Genomic DNA, 20,150 nt, shown 5'->3' with positions numbered 1-20,150 from the left:
AGAAGGAGACTGAGATGACAGTTTTCAACCTTAGTTTACTACCTTGGTTTGAATCGGGTCTCAAGATTATTATTTACAAAGTAATATATTGTTTTTTTTGTGATAAATTCCTACCTTTCTAATATCTCATTTTTAATACCGACCACCATTAGTGTATAAATACGGAGAGATTAGAAATTGGACTCTGGATGAAGAGACAAGAGTTGAGCTTTACAACTGAGGAAAGAAGACACATTCTCATTCTTATTCTTGAAATATGCCTAAAATTGACTATTCCCAATACTCAATTTGTTGTAAATGCTAGCTAAGAAATTTTACATCACCCAGTTACTATACTGTCATCTAGTGGCAAAATTTGGAACCACCAATCAAATCTTTATGAGAGATAACATTATAACTTTGAACTTATTTATTTGTTCAACATTATAACTGTATTGCTTACTTTATCCAATAAATAATGTAAGAAGATTTTTTGAATAGTTATCAAAATCATTAAATGGAAAGAATTTATAGGTCTCAAGCAAACAGCTGTATTGCTATAGCTAGATACGATGTCAACAAACTCGAGATTAGATAATAACAGGTATCCAGGCTACAGTTTTGAACAGCCAAATGAAAAGGAAAATATTATTGCTATTTATTTAATAATATAAAATAATAATTTTTGAGGTTAGGTTCTTTGAAACTTACTAGTCGGCAACCTAAATAGTTGGTGAAGCCGTATAAATTGAGAATTAGCCAGACACCTGTGGCAAATTTAGTTTCATACAAATAGCATTCGCTTAAACTGTGACCAGAGGGTTAGTAACAAGCATGACATGTCAATGTAAAAGAAAAAACGTTTTAGAAAATACAAAAGTATTTATTATGTCATACGAGCATGGACAAAATGTATAAAATAAATAAAAATATTAAGGAAATGGGATATATCTTACTCAGTGCATGAATACATTTGTAAGTTTAGAATATGCCAATCAAAATACAGTAACTGACCGGCGGTAAAAGCGAGTTAATTCAAAATATACATTATTCATTATATAAATGATAAGAATTTGTAAACTATACAGTACTCAGATTTATGTAACAGACACAAAATGAATAATTAAAACTATAATATTTGCTCTTTATGTGGTAACCTAGCAGATTAGCATGGACTATATTGAATCATATTATTGCTTAGTAGTGAGGCTAGGGATAGCACCAATCAGAGTGGATATTTGAATTATATGCAAATTCAAAAATACGGAAGTATGGTTGTGAAAAGAATAGGGGTAGATCTAAGCACACTTGCTTGCCAGAGGTCACCGGGAACAGCCACCAATTTATAGAGCACAAGTTCCCTTTTTTTTAATAATTTTGCATTAAATGTTGAAGTTTGTTTGAATAATCAACAAATAAATTTCATAAGACTCAGTGAAGTCATAGTATAACATGAGTCACTAAATTTAAATATTCCCATTAGAGAAGACCACAGCAGCTCACCAGAAAGGCCTAGGACATCGAAACGAATCTGGATCGCCATCATAATTGTGAAAATTGACATGTTAGTTCAATTTGAAAGTTATTAAGGGGGCACTCAGTGCTTCAAAATAATCACAATTAAATAAAGCTAGCTCGTCGAAGGGTTATTTGAATATTAAAAATATTATCAAAACTTGCACAAGTCTTAAAATGTTAAGGGAATATTATTAAGAACAATCTATGAGATTTAAATGTTCAAGTATACACAGATGAAATATTTATTAATTTTTGATATTATATTATATGCTCACTCAACCATCTTTTGTATCAGTAATCTATTAGATTTTTGCAAAACTCATGTTCATAAGATAAATTGATTTATCTGATTTCCACCAGAGGCCGAACCCAAGCCCTGAGAAATATATATTTTCATATTTATATTTTTTATATTAATTTGGAAATAAGATTCATAAATTCTATTCGACGAGCAGTAGCAAGTTGATAACTGAGCTGTATAATTTAAAAGTATATGTTTGCTGATTAATGAAGCACATGGTAATATTTTGTGCTAAAAAGAAAAGTCAATCATTAGTGAGCAGTCTGTGATATTTTCCAATATATATTTATTCTCATATTTTTTTTTTTATGTTTGTTGCTCTATTTTTTATTATTGCTTGTTGATATTTCATGTAATTATATTTTTATGTTTATTGAATGGTGTACCCTTTATTTATCATCATATCTCCATGCATGACCAATCTTGTTATATTCTATTTTATTATCATAATTGACCTATCATGAAAATTGCCAACCAACTGTATTCTTCACCGAATAAGTTGGATAAATCAGCGATATACAGCATTGATTATTAAATCTTTGGGAATAATACGTTCCTGATATTTATTTGAATTATCCAGGACCATCACATCTGATTTGAAGAAACTCAAAGGTCATAGTATTAAGTTGCAACAATATAAATTAATAGAACTTATAAGGTATTCTGATAGAGTGTCGCCTTTGATTCCACTCGGTATCATTTTTCATTGCTGACCACTTTGGCGAATGGTGGCGGGTGGCGTTAGTAGTGGTGCCGCATTGTCTAGCACGATAATCAGAACCCTTATATCTGTCTATCTCTACTGCATCTATATTTGTGGAGTGCACCAAATCAGTCACAAAAACTGTGAACTGTTAAAGTGGCCGACGTTTGCAGCCAGCGAAAGCAGAGAACTGTTTGAGCTCCTAGGAGAGCTGGTAAGAAATTGGTACTATTGCTCTTTCAGGAATCACAAAAAATATTATATATATTCAAAATCTTTGCTTTACCGACTGTGGTCAAGCAGGGCACACGTTATAGGAAAAATAACGTTACAATAAATAAACTTTCACTTCAACAGGAAGCCTATGTCTATGGGATCTATTTCTCATAGATTTTGCTAACGTATTTTAATAAATAATAGGCATATCATATAAAGCTCACACTCATACGTTATGACAGTTGAATAATGAAAAAATCTGGTGTGGTACACTCACACAACTTTCCTTGCTCATTGAACTATAAGCCTCATTCTTAAACGAGAATGATTTAGGGGAATAACATAATGACGATTGGCGGCAATTATTTGAAACTACGATCAGACTTCTGTATATGTGTATAGTTGTTTTCAGAGTACTTTTTCCTTTGTGTAAATTGTGAAATTCGATATTTTTTAAAAGTCGTCAAAACAGCTGTTCTACAGATGAAATATCTCGACTATGTGTTCTTTTTATGAACTGCTCTACCTACCTACCTCATGAACGATATGGAGGCTACAAAGTCCATTTCTCAAGGATGGGGTGGACCCCCATTAGTTTCTCAGAAAGAAGACTCATTCCAGTTAATAGAGCCGATAAATAACTATACAGGGTATGAATTTGAAAAAAATCGGTCAAGTCATTTTTGAGAAAATCGTGAAACACATGTTTTTTTAGTGATTATCCGCCATTTTTCTCAATAATATTACGGAGCTCCTGAAATTTTCCCAGAAATGAGACTCATGTCAGTTGATAGGGCTAATAAATAGCTATCCATGGTATAAATTTGAAGAAAATCGTTAAAGCCGTTTCCGAGAAAACCGTAAAAAACATGGTTTTTTAGTGATTATCCGCCATTTTTCTCAATAATATTACGGAGCTCCTGAAATTTTCCCAGAAATGGGACTCATGTCAGTTGATAGGGCTTATGAATAGCTATCCATGGTATGAATTTTAAGAAAATCGTTTGAGCCGTTTTCGAGAAACCCGTGAAAAACATGGTTTTTTAGTGATTATCCGCCATTTTTCTCAATAATATTACGGAGCTCCTGGAATTTTTCCAGAAATGAGACTCATGTCAGTTGATAGGGCTTATAAATAGCTATCCATGGTATAAATTTGAAGAAAATCGTTAGAGCCATTTTCGAGAAAAACATGGTTTTTTAGTAATTATCCGCCATTTTTTCCGCCATCTTGAATTGAATTTTATTGAATTTCTTATTGTCGGGTCCTCATGGTATAAGGACCTTAAGTTTAAAATTTCAAGTCAATCGGTCAATTAGGAATGGAGTTATCGTGTTCACAGACATACACACACACACACATACACACACACACACTCATACACACACACATACACACACACACACACACACACATATACACTCACACAGACCAATACCCAAAAATCATGTTTTTGGACTCAGGGGACCTTGAAACGTATAGAAAACTTGAAATTGGGGTACCTTAATTTTTTTTGGAAAGCAATACTTTCCTTACCTATGGTAATAGGGCAAGGAAAGTAAAAACTATTATGCTTATTATTTTCATAATGATCTACTATGATTTTCAATATTGTCAGTACAATGTGCTCGTTCTTTATTCATTATTGATTCATACAATTAGTATATCATCAAAATGATAGAGAGGGAAAAAATAATGTAAGAATAAACCAATTGCTCAAAAATATTGAAATAACTAATATAATGAAATATCTTCTACTTACAGTATTTTCCAAACGACATGATGAGATGGTCACAAAAGCACCAAATCTTCCAAAATAACCTACAAGAATAATTTATCCACAACACCAACTATCGCTAAATATCATCACACACCTCCATGCTATTCGGCCAGAAACAATTCGAACCGATAATGTTGCTAAATAACTTGCCGAACGACTGTGACTGTGTCTTTGACTGCTTTCAGATTATCCCGCTTCCACCCCCCCACTCCTGCCAACCTAACCTCAAAGATGCCGCCAACTGTAGCCTAGTGAGATTCACTTGACAGCATTGGTTAAATTGGAGCAATTGGTGTCAAGTAGATAAGGAGTGCTGACAGAATATAGTGAATACTATGCCGTCAGTCATACTGTCAGTATTGGATGAATGAGAGTCATTGGTGTTATGAGGAAATGGATTTCTGACAGATTGAAGTGAATCCGACCAGAGAACACGCGCCGTTTGAAGGCCAAATCTGCGCGTTTTTTCTCTCAGCTTCGACACGCAAAGTACCAGAGCTGCTAAAGTTCTCTTGCTTTCAGTATAGGTGCAGACTCCGAAACAAAACCTGAATCGTCAACCGGCTTTCAGCTGCGTATTCAACCAGTTTGGTTAGTTATTAGTTATTAACGTGCCTAGTTAAATACTCATTACGCTACGGGGGAAATTGAGTAGAACTGACGAAGATAAAGATAGTTGACAAAACTATAGTGAGATTCACGTTATAAAGTCAGTACGGTACCTGACTTTAAATTGGTTCGCTCTCCTTGTCTGTCATAAGACAAAGCAGATAGCTCTATCCTCATTCAAGTCCGCACTGTTTGCAAATTATTTCTAGGTTATGAAGAAATATCAGAATACTTTATCTCAACTATGGAAATTCATTATCAAATCGTGAAAAATATATTCTACCCACAAATAAAATAGATCTAAGAATTAGTCATTTTTTATAAGAATCAACAATTATTAATATGAAATCAAATTTAGGGGTACATTGGATGACTTGAATCACGGCTATGTACTACAGAAAGCGGTGGTAACAGAAAATCAGCAACTCTGCCACCATATCATTCCCTCTGACTTTATAACGTGGATCTCTCATTAACTTTTGCTTGAAATGAATAATTTTCATGGAATGAACATGAAACTCTTAAAAACAGATTCAGCTGCATAAAGCTATCAAGTGAACTACAAACTGCTTCTAATATTGATTATAATGAGAGATCAACAATTTTTCTATTTTCAATCTGAAATTCTTTGTTATAATCGCATTTTGTATACAACTTCTTATTAAGTAAAATGCAGACATCGCTTGCGGAAATAGCTGTGTATTTGAAAAAAATGCCTCAAGCAAGATTCATACAATACGATAAGAATTTACAATGTTTATCTGTACTGTGAATCTTCTCCATTAATGGATGGGAAATGAATTGTTCATTCATAAGACATCAGATAAGAACTGAAACAATATTGCTAGGGGCTCTCTAATCAGCCAACAATCTTTTATCAGTGCTTTTAAAATCACCCAACCATGTAATCGACAAGAGATTTAAAAAGTTCAAAATAATTGCTTCTCACAGAAAAAGTTACATTAATTTGATTCTCTTTTACTGAGTTTTGAGCCAGTCAACCAGTGAAAACTTATCAAAAGATTTTGCTGAACTAGTATCATCATTAGAACGCTATCTTTGTTTCTAAATTATATTGGAATAAACGGTCTTTTGTGAATAAGGCCCAAAATCTCAGATTGTTGAGTTCGAAAGTACCTACCCTCAGTTCAATTTTGAGTTACATAGCCTATTTAACAGTATTGAAGCGTGAAAACGTAATCATCAATTATTAGGACTAGTCATATTCAGATATTTGTTTTCAAATACGACTCTAAGATTATGAGACTCACAATGCTGTTTTTTTTCTTAAAGGCTGGTATTATCAAGTTAGTATTCAGAATGCATTGAAATAATCATAGGACTGAAAAAAAATAGTAATCTCAAAATTGGTATCATGACTGATACCAATAATTCCAATAACTCCAATAATTCCAATATCGGGGTTCATTGGAGCGACAGTTTGTTTCTCGTCTAAAAATGTATTTTATCTTTACACACTCGAATAATAATAACTGTATTCTACTGTATCATTATGCATTATATAATATGGTGATAATAGTGATAATCGGACAGAATGGATGATTTCTTTGTTTTACTCAATCGATAAGATAAAAACCCAAATAATGTGCCAATATGTTACAATATTATGTTTTAGATAAACAATTGATTCGAAATATCCACCCTGCTCAGTTAATTATACATGATGCAATAGTTGATCAACGATCGTGAGCAATCAACTATCATTATACTATCTTACCATTAATGGGATTTTTCAAATCAACTGATCCATAACTAAAGCTCTATTCATCAAACTTTTTTATTTAATCATCAATCTGATTATTATAATGAAATAATAGTTACATCTCTAATAACATAACAAAGCAACTCTTTACCATATTACCTGTATGTAATACAATGGAACAATGTATCAAAAACTTTAACAATTTTAACAATATGACAACACTGTATGTGTATATAATTATTGTACTCAATTCAACACAGGTTTTTATCATAATTTGTACTAAACAGTTGTGTAGAAGTGGTCATGTATCGAATAGTAGTAGTCATACTTGTAACATAATAGTAGTCATGTTATCAAATATTTTTTCACAGATCATAAACATCAGTCTATATTTCATTTTCTATCAAATGCTAGACCTTCACTGATCTATTAAAAGAGATTTATATGATTTGAGAAATTTCTTCTCTGATAAGAAATAATTGAAATGCCTTGAAAATTGTACTTCAAACGGAGAGTATCTGATAACGTTAGTTGTTTTGTAGGTTATCGTACTTCACAGAACTATAATAGCCCAGAATTATAGTAGCCCATTACAGAAAATCTACAGTTCTACTGCATTTCATAGATCTCATTTTCGACAAAAAAACGCTCCATCTTAGATGTCTACGAGTCTCTCACTTTTTAAAAGCAATCACTGTTTTTGAAAGTACATAATCTCTCATGTTTCATGTACGACTAAGTGGAACCTCTTCTGCTACCCCTGGACGCAGAGCCTGTTTCCTCAGAAATATTGATTTGTAGAAAAAGCTTGCTACTGCCGATCCTGACAGTGGTCCAACCCAGTAAACCTGAAAAAATTCAAATTTCGGTTGATAAAATTTGTCAAAGACGAATATTGATATCTAATTTGTCACTTGGACAAACATGAAGACAACCGAGTTTTTTTCTAATAAATAACGAAATCTATTGACATTAATCTAATTCATTCATCAACTCATCCACAAAATCATTTAATTGTAGTGAGAGAAGCAACAGGATTACTTAAATTTAACACTACTTCAAATAAAATCAAATATTTTTTTGGAAAAAACACAATACAATATGTAAAATAATTATCTTTCATCATAAATGAATAAGTTCATGATAATGTAAAAAATATACATTCTATATCATAAATGGAAACGAATAATGAGAATTTTGAAAAAGTTGAATACGAAAGTATTTTTAATTTATAAGTACAAATATGCCGTCTGTGCTTTTTAATCTTGGGCCAGAGAGTGACTTGCTCAGAGCGGTTATATATTATAAGCCTACCACGGCATTTGCATACAAACTTCCCTCCCTTGAGAGACTAGAAGTATTTAAACAATTCAAAAAGAATTCCAATTTAGACTGAGAGTAATTCACCACAGGAACTTTGCAGAACTGTCAAATGAAATTGTTCAATATACGTTATACGAGGATTTATCACTTGTAATGCAGTATGCAATTTTAAAACTGAGGAGCTTGGTGTTATAAGAAGGAAATATCGAGGCACCGAGCTTCGCTCGTTATTGATAAACAGAACTCAATTCTTAAAAATGATTGGGGAAGGACTAACATGCACAGCCCAAAACTGTTTCTTCACCGAATTTTTATTTATACACTATAAATATTCCAAAAAGTAGGTTATGTTCCATACACTTGAATTCAGGTAAAATTTCAGTCCAAATATTTGAAAACATAAAAGTTCTAATTTAGATTGTTTAACACCAAATTGAACAAAACTCACTAATCACTTAGAGCTGTAAAACAATGATTAACTTTGTATTATGATATATACCATCTCATGGCAACAAATCAGATTATTTTGATCGAGTCAATTAAAATTTCTAGATTTCTCGCGAGACACGGTTAGCTAATTGATTACACAGCTGATCTCCCACACAGGCACACGCATCTTCTGTTATTGACAGACGACAAAATTATCATCTGTTTTTCCAAGGATGAATTATCCTTTTCATGTCCTCCAGCGAGGTTTCCCAGGGATGAGGCCTAGTGCAATCGAATTTTTATATCATAAACCTACTGTTCCAAATTTCGTGAAAATCGTTAGAGCCGTTTTCGAGATCCGTTGAACAGAAATAACCAGATATAAAAATACAGAAATTGCTCGCTTAGTGTAATAGGATACCGGTGTATAATAAGATAGATGGATTTTTATAAATTTTATTGCATTACAAATTTTCCATGCATTTCTTCTCCAGTGATATGATTCCAAGAAATTTACTTATCAGACACAAAAAGATTTATAATTGTTATCTGTCTTCACTCAACAGATACAACAGTCTCAATTCTTAATTATATGAATATAAAATATTATTTTTACTATGAAATAATACCATTAATTAATTATATGAGGCCATTAGAATTGTTTGGCAAGAAATGAATACAATTCATCCAGGGAATTGAAAATAAAATTCAATTCAATTGCTTTTGCAATATCGAGAATAACATTAAGGGTACTTGAAAGCTCTAAAGAACATGAAAAAAATAACAGAAAAAATTGGAATTATTGAGATTGTAAGTTGTGACTCACCCAGTGTTTGTGGAAGTTCCCAGTCAAAAAAGCTGGTCCCAAACTTCTAGCAGGATTCATACTGCCTCCAGTATATGGGCCCTGAAGGGAAACGTTGTGATTAAGAACAAATAAAAAATAAATCATCAAACAACAGAAATTCACCCTATAATTGATATTGATTGTTTGTAAATCAAGGCTCATAATTATTTCAATGCTGTAACCTACTTCAATCATCGAATGTTATTATTATTTTGCTAAGATACTACAAGTTTTCATAATTTATTAATTAATTCGATAATTATGTTAGTTGTGATCAGAACCAACATGAACTTTTTACTGGAATTCTACCAATTTTGGAAATGACTTATTTGGATATCAAATCCCTTATTCTATGATTTTGTAAGAGATGATCAGAATTTTACATATCCACAAACTATATTATGATATAAGTTAAACATTCTATTTATGCAGTTGACTAATGCGATAATTCAGAGAAATGAAATTCCTCAAAAAATCCGCTTTCATGTTGGATAGAGTTGCTAAAAGTTACAATTTGAAAATATCAGTTATTTAAAACAAATCAATGGCATTCAAAGGAAAATATCCAATCAGAACAAAAATAGAATTAAATGGAAAATTAATAGAACAAGTTGAAAATTTCAACTATCTTGGTAATGACATAACATGCGATACAGATATTGATGTGTACAATAAAATATCGATGTTGTGGCCATTTGAATCTTGGCGCGTTCGAGCGGTTACTGGATGGTGCTGCCCTCTGCGATTGATGTTTGTTGTCAGCTGTGAGTGTTTTTCTTTCGAACAGTCGAGTTCAAGTTCTGATTGGCAGCCGGCTTTGGCCTTCTATTTGTTTTTCTCGTACCTATGTCCGGACAGATGTAATGTATTTATTGTAATTTTATGTACTTTGAAAAGCAGGGTTTCGATAATTAATACCCAAAGATTTAGAGTGATATCTGAATTCGAATTTGTGAGCTCAACTACTGAATACTATTCTGTGAATCACCGTTGCAGTTTGAACGTTTTTCTGAAGTTTAGTTACGAAAGTATTTTCCTTCCTGGGAACAGCTGTGGAAACATGTTGTTGGATCCGAGAACCCATCAGGATTAACACCGGCCGAACTAGTGAATCATAAACTGTGGTTGAACTGTCCCACTTGGTTGAAAAAGACGAGAACAGTTGGCCCGCCAGGGTGGATCATGTCAAAGTCGAAAATCCACCAGAAGCTAGAACAAATGTTCTGACAACTCTTCATACTGTTGTGACTTGTGATAATGTTATCTATTCATTGATCCAACGCTGTTCTAGCTATCAAAGTTTATTACATGTTGTGATTGTGATTTTGAAATTTGTTCGTGCATTGCCTAAACAGGGTGAATCTGATTAAAATTTAGCTAAAATGTATTTACGTCAGCTAGTGCAAAAAATCCATTTTGCGGACGAATTCTCACAATTAAACGGGAAAGTGTTATTCGGTTCGTATGAAACGTTTGTCTCCCTTCATAGAGAACCCTTCAAACAATCGAAGTTCCAGAAAATATGTGGCACAATCCATAGAAACCTAAAAAAACCATACAAGAAACGAGGATAACGTTTTATAATACTATTGCGGTTCCGACTCTCCTATATGGAAGTGAGAATTGGATTCACACACGGAAAATGGACAGTCGAATTCAAGCTGCAGAAATATGATTTTCAAGGAGTTTGGTTTCTAAGGTTTGGCTGCACTAGAATTTATACAATAAAAAATACTGATAAAAGACAGGTTTTATCGGTTGCACCTCTGCATGAAAGAATTATCCAAAATAGACGCAACTGGTGCAGTCATTTGAATAGAATGCCACCTGGGAAAATGCCACTTGAAGACCAAAACTATAGAACTGCTGGGAAAAGAGATGTATGATGGGCAAGGAAGAGATGGGTACTAGAACAGGTTAATTTATTAATAAACCTAATCCCTGAAGTGAAAATGATGATGCATTCTATTTATATTTGTAAAAATAAATTTATATCTTATATAACAGTATTCCAATTATTAATTACATAAAAACTGGAGCATACTTTCAAGAACAGTATAAATTCCGGCTTGTTATTGATAAAAAGCTATATTCCACGCAGTAATTAACAGGAGAAGGAAAATATTTGGTATGAAGATAATATTTTGAATTATACTGTGGAAATGAGAGGAAAATAAAAACTAACAACTATGGTCATCAATCAACAAAATCATTCACACCTTATAACTTACATATATGGGAGTTTTGCAATTCAATCACCTAATACTGTATGAAACACAATCAAATACAATCCAACAAGCTCCATTTGATTCACAAAAAAACAAACAACCAGTTCCTAAACAGAATCACTCTTCTTACAAGCTTCATCAAACGTATTAATCATTGATTACTTCTGTGAAATTGTTCCGAATTTCAATCAAACTTATTTTCTTTCTTATAAACACGCTTGTGATATGAATTGACAATATCAATATCTTCAGTCATTCATGAACGAGTAACTACAACTCGTATATTATCTATCTTTTTTAAAATTCCAGTCTTCAAAATACTGCTATCTACTTGTGGAAACACCAATAAATGTAGGTATTCCCCAATTCGGAATGTTTCTTTCCATAATGCTGGATTCCATTAGAATTAATCTACCATTCCCAATGGACTTCTAATATTTGTACCAGAATTATTGAAACTGCTGAATTGATTAGGGACGATGTTTCTTTCTATCAACAACGAATTCCGAGCTGCAAATTTACATCGCATTCCCTCGATAAACCGAATTATTTAACGATTGGAAAAATAAACAAGACCAGTTGTACGAACAAATTGCAAGGGTGGAAATAAATAATTTACTCGCTCCACCTTTGCAGCCAGCGAAGCGTTAATGCTAACTGGCCGGCATGTCAGAATTCAGCGCGCAAATTCTATCCGTTTTGATGAATAATTTATGAATACGCGCGTCCAGCTTTCAGGAGATCTCGGCTCTGGGAGGATGGCAGATTAAGATAAAACATTCAGCACTTTTCAAGAACAGAGTCTGACTCGGTGGTTCACTTTTCAGGCCATCTTTCCAGGCTAATGTTCATTAAAAACAAGAGTTCAAACCAAGGTTACACGCGAAGATTAAACTGTTGTTGAACCGAAATTAGCTGATTGTTTCACCTGGAGCTTTTCATTCATTCTGAATTAGTTTCTGGGGAATTTTAAGGAAGGAGATTTCAGAGAGTTGATTCAGGTAAGATTCGTCATGTGGAAGTGAATTGTGAGACGGAAACAATTAATTAATATGCTCGTCAATGTCAAACTACTTCAATCAGAGAAGATGAACTTATCGACATGCTAAATATTTTTTGTTCGTGCTTCAATGTAGAATCATTTCTAACAGAAAATATGGAATTTTCGACATGCTGATAACTTTTTTATTTTGAAAGGTAAGTGGGTGGTTGAGGCGAGAAAGTTGCTCAGAAATAATTGCGCCAAATGTGAAAAGTAGTCGTATTTAGCTCTGTGTATGTTTCAAAGGGTGTCAAAGTGCCATATTTCAAAAGTGCAAGAATTGGCTGATCTGTTTCTCTGATTCCAGTTGCTTTGTGGATACAGAATCATTATTGTAATATATTAGTAAGAAACCGCATCATATTCTGGATTGATACTGTATCCTGTATTTATCTCGACTTCATCAAAATATTGTGAAAAGGCAAATTGAAATCTGGCAGATCTGCCTCGTTTGAAGTAAGACGAGACAATATTCAGATGAAACTGATGTTATAAAGAAAACTTTTTTGCGTTTTTTTCAATTTGTAGAAGGAAATAACTCCATTTTTACCCTTCAACCCTGACTTTTAGCAATACTGGAATAATTTGTATTCTTTGCATAAGTCTCACAGCCTGGGGCTTCTGTGAGCATCACACTCAGCAATTGATCAATCCATCATTATTGCTTAATACCAGATTCCACAGGAGAATCCGTACATAGGAATTACATCGATGAGAAATTTAATTCAATTTTATAATTACACTTCGATGCATCATAAATATACATGATAATCTCATAGAGAAAATAAAATCTTTACATGAGTTCTCCATGGAATGCACGAGAAGAAACCAGAAGGGTTTGGGATGAGTTGAGCTTCCATCCGGGAACTAATTAATTTTGTTAGTTGGCGAGCAGAAAGCCCTCATTGAGAACATGATGGAGTGGTTCGGGGAGCGTTTTGTCTTAGGCTCCTTGTAGAGCCGGGGATAAAATCTCTATTGTTGGAGAAATATTTCACGTCCTATCAAATCTCCCATTACAAGAGTCTTATACATGCTTTCTTGCACCCCTACTTACATCTTCGGAAGAGAGACGGATAATGCCAACTTACATCTTTAGAAGAGAGACGGATAATGCTCACTACATCTTCAGAAGAGAGACGGATAATGGCCGGTTCTCTCCCATTTCTAGAGCTAGCTGCCTCATTCAACGCATCTGGACTCTACGATACTACGGCCATATCGATATATCGATACTACGGCCATCGATATTTGATAAATAGCCTATTAATATTCTCGAAACGAGTGTCGAGAAAATGAAGCCGACAGTTTTATGGCGTAGCAAAAGCGTTTTACTGCGGCAGCGATCGTGTGGGCACTGGCACATCAATTTCGAAATTCTGTTTATTCTTGTTCAAGCCATTGAGTGTGGCCAATGTGCGTAATACGGGGTTGAATACGGGGTAATACGGGGGTATATACCTACTCGAGTCCAATTTTACCTACCTGGAAGTAAAATATTATGAATTATACCTTGGGTTCAACGAGGATGGTAATTTTTCTCTCTAGATAGAAGTTAACTATATACGATATTTCAATTCTGCCTTGAGTTTAAAGTAGATGAGAATATTTTTACCACCTTATGTTGAATATTCATTAAATATCTGGGAATGCGATTTTTCAAAACGAGATTCTAAAGCCGTGTCTACACCAGAGTTGTCAACTGAGATTTAAACAAGTACTCCAAATATGCTTATGAGAATCGTTAGAAGAGAACGAATGAAGAGAAACTTGGACAAACAAAATGAAATTGATAATATGGAAATCCTCCTTTTCTTATACAACACGATTAAGATTATAACGATTCAAGTGTCATAATATTATTCTACTATATAAAGATGAAAATCGATTGGATGATACAGATACAATATTGTGTGGTATTTTTATGAATCGGGAGAGTTTGAACGTCGTACACATTTTTATTCTTGGAAAGATTGATTTTCCATCAACACACTTTCGAAGAGAGAAAGATCAATAGAATTCTTAAGAGGAGAATACTGCAAAATACTCTACTTTCAAAAGAACAGAGAAACCACTGTTATCCACATCATTTGACAACTCTGTGAAGTTGGAGGTTGGAAAGAGTGGAAAGCATGAGAAAATATAGAGGGGGGAATTTCAAAAATTTAAAGTTTGATTAGTAACAGAAGAAGAAGAAGAAAATATGAAGGAAAATAAGAGAGAAAAAAATAAGGGAAAAATGAGGGTACGAATACATGGGGTGAAATGGAAATAAAGGGGAAAAAGGAGAGGAATGTATAAAGCATGTGAGTGAAAGTAAATATATATTGAGAGAGAAAGAGGGAAAATTGGAGAAGGATAGAGCTTGTAGTGTTGTCTATGGGGACAACGCTCTCTGACGGAAAATGAACTGGTCGTCAACCTGATGTAGTATCTCTGTTGTGAAGGTCCATGGTTGCAAGGAGAGGGGGGCTAGTGGAGATCGTAAAAATAAAATATCGCCCAGCGAGTATATGGCTCTCAATCTACTCTCTCACTCGAACACTCTTTCTCTCACTTTCTCAATTTGTTCTCTCACACTATTTCAATCGTGCTTACTCTTCTATTCCCTCGATTATCATCTCTTTCTCTCACAATTTCTCAATCAATGACTCTCTATAAAAAAATTATTCTCCTGCTCATTCAATCAAACTCTCTCTCACTCTATCTCCATTTCTCTCTCTCTCTCTCTCTCTCTCTCTCTCTCTCTCTCTCTCTCTCTCTCTCTCATTCACTTTCTATCACTGAGTCAACATTTATTTATCCTCGGGTTTCTTACAAAAAGTTGAACTCAAATTCTAGTTTAAATCAACAGCTGACTCAATTGAAACACATTATAATGAATGCAAGCATACATTGAGTAACCCTATATATCCTAAAATTCCCACCAATTTATTGATCTTGATAGAAATCGATTTCTCAATTCTCTTTTCTCATTCGAATATAAATTTAAAATGTCTTAGTCACAACTTCACTTCATCAATTTTTAGTAAAGTGTTGATGAAATAGTTATTTGTATATCTAGAGTGAAAAGTACTGTTTTTTCTCCCTGAGGGAAACATTTTGAAGCCCGAGGCGAAGCCGAGGGCAACAATTTTCCTGAGTGAAAAAAAACATTTTTCACTCGTGATGTACACAAAATTTTTCGTCCACCTACATTTTTATAAAAACTGCAAATAAAATAATTTTAAAAACTTAAGTGACCAGTGAAATGTGTTACAACATAACCTAAAAATGAAACAGCTGGCTTGTAATCACACAGCTCACCGATGACAGCGCTATGCGCTATCTGTCGGCAAAAGTTGTAACAACAATGACTGACTCGACTACAACACTATGATGTACCCGTTTTAAATTTGATTAGTTAACGAGGAATATTCGTTGGCTGGTATTTTGAATAACATGGAATATAAAAAAAATATTTATACATTTTTATAGTATACTGATATAAAGTTTGTAATAATTTTAGCATGAAACATATATTTCATATATTGTTCAAATGTCTGGTTGAGGTATTGAATTTAGCTGGTTTAATGACTACTCTATGCTTCCTCATCTGTGCTTAGACCTTCTAACCTATTTCAAATGTACGTTTTCAAAATAGAGATGCTTCCCATTTTATTTAAATGGAATTATTGTCTTTGAAAAATAATCTCCAGTTTGTTATCCAAATTCAGTTGCAAATTAATGGAAAGTAGGAGATTTCAGTCCTATTTACAGGGAATTTGACTTTGGAGAACCACTCGTGAAAATCTCGGAAAACATTGACCAATAATAATGAAAAGTAATACATCATGGAAGAGAGACAAGTCGTCATAGCATCATTAACATGATAGCGTAACACCATTCATAACCTTATCATTCTAACATGAAGACGTAATCAATCTTAAATAAAATAGAGTTGAGTTCCTTCTGATTTATTTGTAATTCTCATTGATTCATTCCCTCAGAATGAATAGACTGTGATTGGGATTATATTTTATTATTAAAGAGATCATCTGTGGTATCATATTCAATTAATGAGACTGTATAATCATTATACTGATTATTACCCCAATAAATTCCAATCCTATTACAAGATAGAACCCTGATATTTGGATAGTAGTGAAAAATAAATACCCCGTGTGGATGGAGTCATGTCACTTCATCACGGAGTCACTCAATCACCTTATATTCAAAGTTCCGTCGCACACGTGTGGAGGTTCAAAATGGAAGACCTATTATTGTAAATTTTTATAAATGAATTATACATTTTCAGACCTATAAATTGAATTTACTGATTGAAGAGTCTCTATAATATGGTACCACAGATAATAAGAGCCATACCATAATAAGCGTTTTTTCATGCATTTTCAGACGGAGTTTTTAGAGTCGGCAGGTCAGGAAGCTTTCCGATTGGATGAGTGGGTTGGCGCCTGAACCCAACGCTTGAAAAACGCTTATAATTTTGTCTGGTCCTTACAGTGAAATAGTGACAGGCTCTCATCTATTATCTGAGATCATACTCACAGCAACCATTGCCAACAACGCAATGACAACGCCGAATTTAAGAGGTACAGAGTCGAGTTTGTCAGAGTTTCGTTCGTCCCAAACACAGCAGACAACCAGGATCAGAAAGAAAGTGGCGGAAAACTCAATGGCCAGCGATTGACCGTCATGGAGAATTGGTAATGGAGCTGTCACACACACTGATCCATTTGGAGCAGACGCCATCCATAGATCGCACGGCGTGACCAACTGAAACACAAATGAACAGATCGATAACAAAATCTGAGGGAAATGGTTGATCGAATAGAAATCCTGATGAGAGTTTTGAGTTAAACTTTATTTTTTGGGAGTCTCTTGTTGAAATTCATTTTATGAACTGTAATCTACTGTTAATTTATTGTGATGTGACATTAGCATTCTCCACAAGTATCTTTAAACCAGCGAATAAACAAAATAAGACTAGCTTACAGATTTACAAAAAAATATTTGCAACAAGAGGTCAATCTCAAAAAATGCCAAGCTGAGGCATTACCTCTCTGTTATAAGAGCGGAAGTTTTGTATGCTTCTGAGTGCTCGATTCTCAACAGAAAGGGCGACCGTGTAGAGTTGAAAGTAGAAGAAAGAAAGATTTTTGGTAAACACAACGAGAATAATATTTCTACGTGCAGCAACGAGGAAATCTATATACATGTTGAGAAGATTTCGGAAGTGATCAGAAAGAGTAGGTTTGCGTTCTATGCTCAGAATGGATCCCGGGAGACAAACAAATAAAATAATCAAGAAAATAAGTGGGAAAACCAAATTAAACTCGTTCAAAGAGTTTAAAACGGATATGCAAAAATTAAATCAAAAACCCTCCACATGAAGCTTGAATCCCTCATCCGGCAAGTGCAGCTACCTATTGACAGAATTCAGAATCACACACATCACGCTGTCGACCAATAAAGAGAGAGTAGGCGGAGTTGAAAATATGACCCAGCATGTGCTGCCGTTGTAAAATCTGACAAAGCATCTATTGGAACGGTTTCACTTGTTATTCGTTCCGCTACTACATAGACTTCATGTCGTCATCATGTCTGTCTGTCTGCGCGCTGTGTCTTTTGTGCGTCTGCGCTGATCAGTGACGTCTCAATCGCGGTTTTTTGCCACTGCCCTAATCAGCTGTTTTTCTATACTTCTATTCGTACCTTTTTTTCGTCGGATTGTTTGCCGTTGTAATTTTAATATTTGTGCTATTCGATTTTTTAGAATTTAATCTTGTCTTTAGGCATCTTACCTTTATATATTTGTTACTTTTTCACCATTCGTTTGCGAGCGCTTTGCCTACGTTTCTAACACATCGGGCAGCTTGCCCTTTTTCATTGTAGCTTGCAGGCTTGCAGCGTCTCCGTGTCTTCTTCAATGGTGGATAGTCGATGGTGCATTTACGCCTTCGGTCTATACCTTTCATCTGAATTCATCGGACTTACAAAACGTTTTTAAAGTGTGAATTATTCTTCAAATTAATTCGTTTGTTCCATTCTTCAGTGTGATTCAATTATTCATTGAGTTCTTCACTCAATTACTCTGTTAAAATTGGATAAACTTTGTCTAAAATTGCAACTGCGTGTGAGCATTTCATCGCTATTTATTTGATCTGCAAAACGTTTTTAAAGTGTGAATTATTCTTCAAATTAATTCGTTTGTTCTATTCTTCAGTGTGATTCAATTATTCATCGAGTTCTTCACTCAATTACTCTGTTAAAATTGGATAAACTTTGTCTAAAATTGCAACCGCGTGTGAGCGTTTCATCGCTATTTATTTGATCTGCAAAACGTTTTTAAAGTGTGAATTATTCTTCAATTAATTCGTTTGTTCTATTCTTCAGTGTGATTCAATTATTCATCGAGTTCTTCACTCAATTACTCTGTTAAAATTGGATAAACTTTGTCTAAAATTGCAACCTCATGTAAGCTTCAGTTGCCATTTTTTCTACAATTGGCTTCACCTCGTGAACCTCAAATTTTCAAGTGCATCATCTCTACTGTTTGGAAATCAATCCAAAAATTCCACAATTTGAAGATCGGATTATTCGTTTGGAATTCTACTCGCTCCAGCCTACTTTTCCATTGGGGGATTCGCCTGCTGTAATGGACGTTTCCATGCTTGTCTTCGCATGGCCTATTCACTTCATCGCTTGCTGATGTCCTGTTCCTGTTGGTATTGCGGAGTCGTTGCCTGTCTGCCTGGCCGCATCTCCTCTTCAAAATTTTATTCAGGTTATGTAAATCATTCTTTTCAATTTTCATTTACGTATGCATCATTATTGTTTTATTAATGTCTATCTTGACATTCAACTCATTGAGGCCACTGACGCCTACTTATTATTTGATCAATGTCTATCTTGACATGCAATTCACTAAGGCTACCGACGCCTATTAATTCATTGGATTTGACAGCTACCCTTGGCTTTACAAGTGATTCACTGAGGCCACTGACGCCTACCTATTGTTTAGTTAATGTCTATCTTGACATTCAACTCATTGAGGCCACTGACGCCTACTTATTATTTTATTAATGTCTATCTTGACATTCAACTCATTGAGGCCACTGACGCCTACTTATTATTTGATCATGTCTATCTTGACATGCAATTCACTAAGGCCATCGACGCCTATTTATTCATTGGATTTGACAGTTACCCTTGACTTCACAAGTGATTTTTTTGAGGCCACTGACGCCCACTTATTATTTTATTAATGTCTATCTTGACATTCAACTCATTGAGGCCACTGACGCCTATTTATTATTTGATTAATGTCTATCTTTACATGCAATTCACTAAGGCCATCGACGCCTATTTATTCATTGGATTTGACAGTTACCCTTGACTTCACAAGTGATTTTTTTGAGGCCACTGACGCCTACTTATTATTTTATTAT

At 34.1% G+C, this 20,150-nt stretch overlaps 2 protein-coding genes across 6 annotated transcripts in view; both read right to left on the bottom strand.

The window, feature by feature from the left end:
- LOC111056774 (aquaporin AQPcic) overlaps window positions 1-5,724 on the bottom strand; it is a 38,834-nt gene extending 33,110 nt beyond the window's left edge. Inside the window, exon 1 of the mRNA XM_039423357.1 lies at window positions 4,481-5,724. Coding sequence (XP_039279291.1) covers window positions 4,481-4,499 — 19 coding nt within the window. The 5' untranslated portion in view covers window positions 4,500-5,724. The remainder of the gene's footprint in view (window positions 1-4,480) is intronic.
- A 1,157-nt stretch (window positions 5,725-6,881) lies between these two features.
- The window catches only part of LOC111056772 (aquaporin AQPAn.G), an 85,253-nt gene continuing 71,984 nt past the window's right edge, over window positions 6,882-20,150 (bottom strand). For all 5 annotated transcript variants that reach the window (XM_039423351.1, XM_039423355.1, XM_039423353.1 and 2 more), the window contains 3 exons: window positions 17,248-17,475; window positions 9,409-9,489; window positions 6,882-7,678 (listed from right to left, as the gene is read on the bottom strand). In XM_039423351.1, the coding sequence (XP_039279285.1) occupies window positions 7,556-7,678; window positions 9,409-9,489; window positions 17,248-17,475 (432 nt within the window). In that variant the 3' untranslated portion in view covers window positions 6,882-7,555. The remainder of the gene's footprint in view (window positions 7,679-9,408; window positions 9,490-17,247; window positions 17,476-20,150) is intronic.

Source organism: Nilaparvata lugens, chromosome 3 (assembly GCF_014356525.2).
Source record: "Nilaparvata lugens isolate BPH chromosome 3, ASM1435652v1, whole genome shotgun sequence".
Lineage (NCBI taxonomy): Eukaryota > Metazoa > Arthropoda > Insecta > Hemiptera > Delphacidae > Nilaparvata > Nilaparvata lugens.
This window is presented reverse-complemented; position numbering and strand designations above follow the sequence as displayed.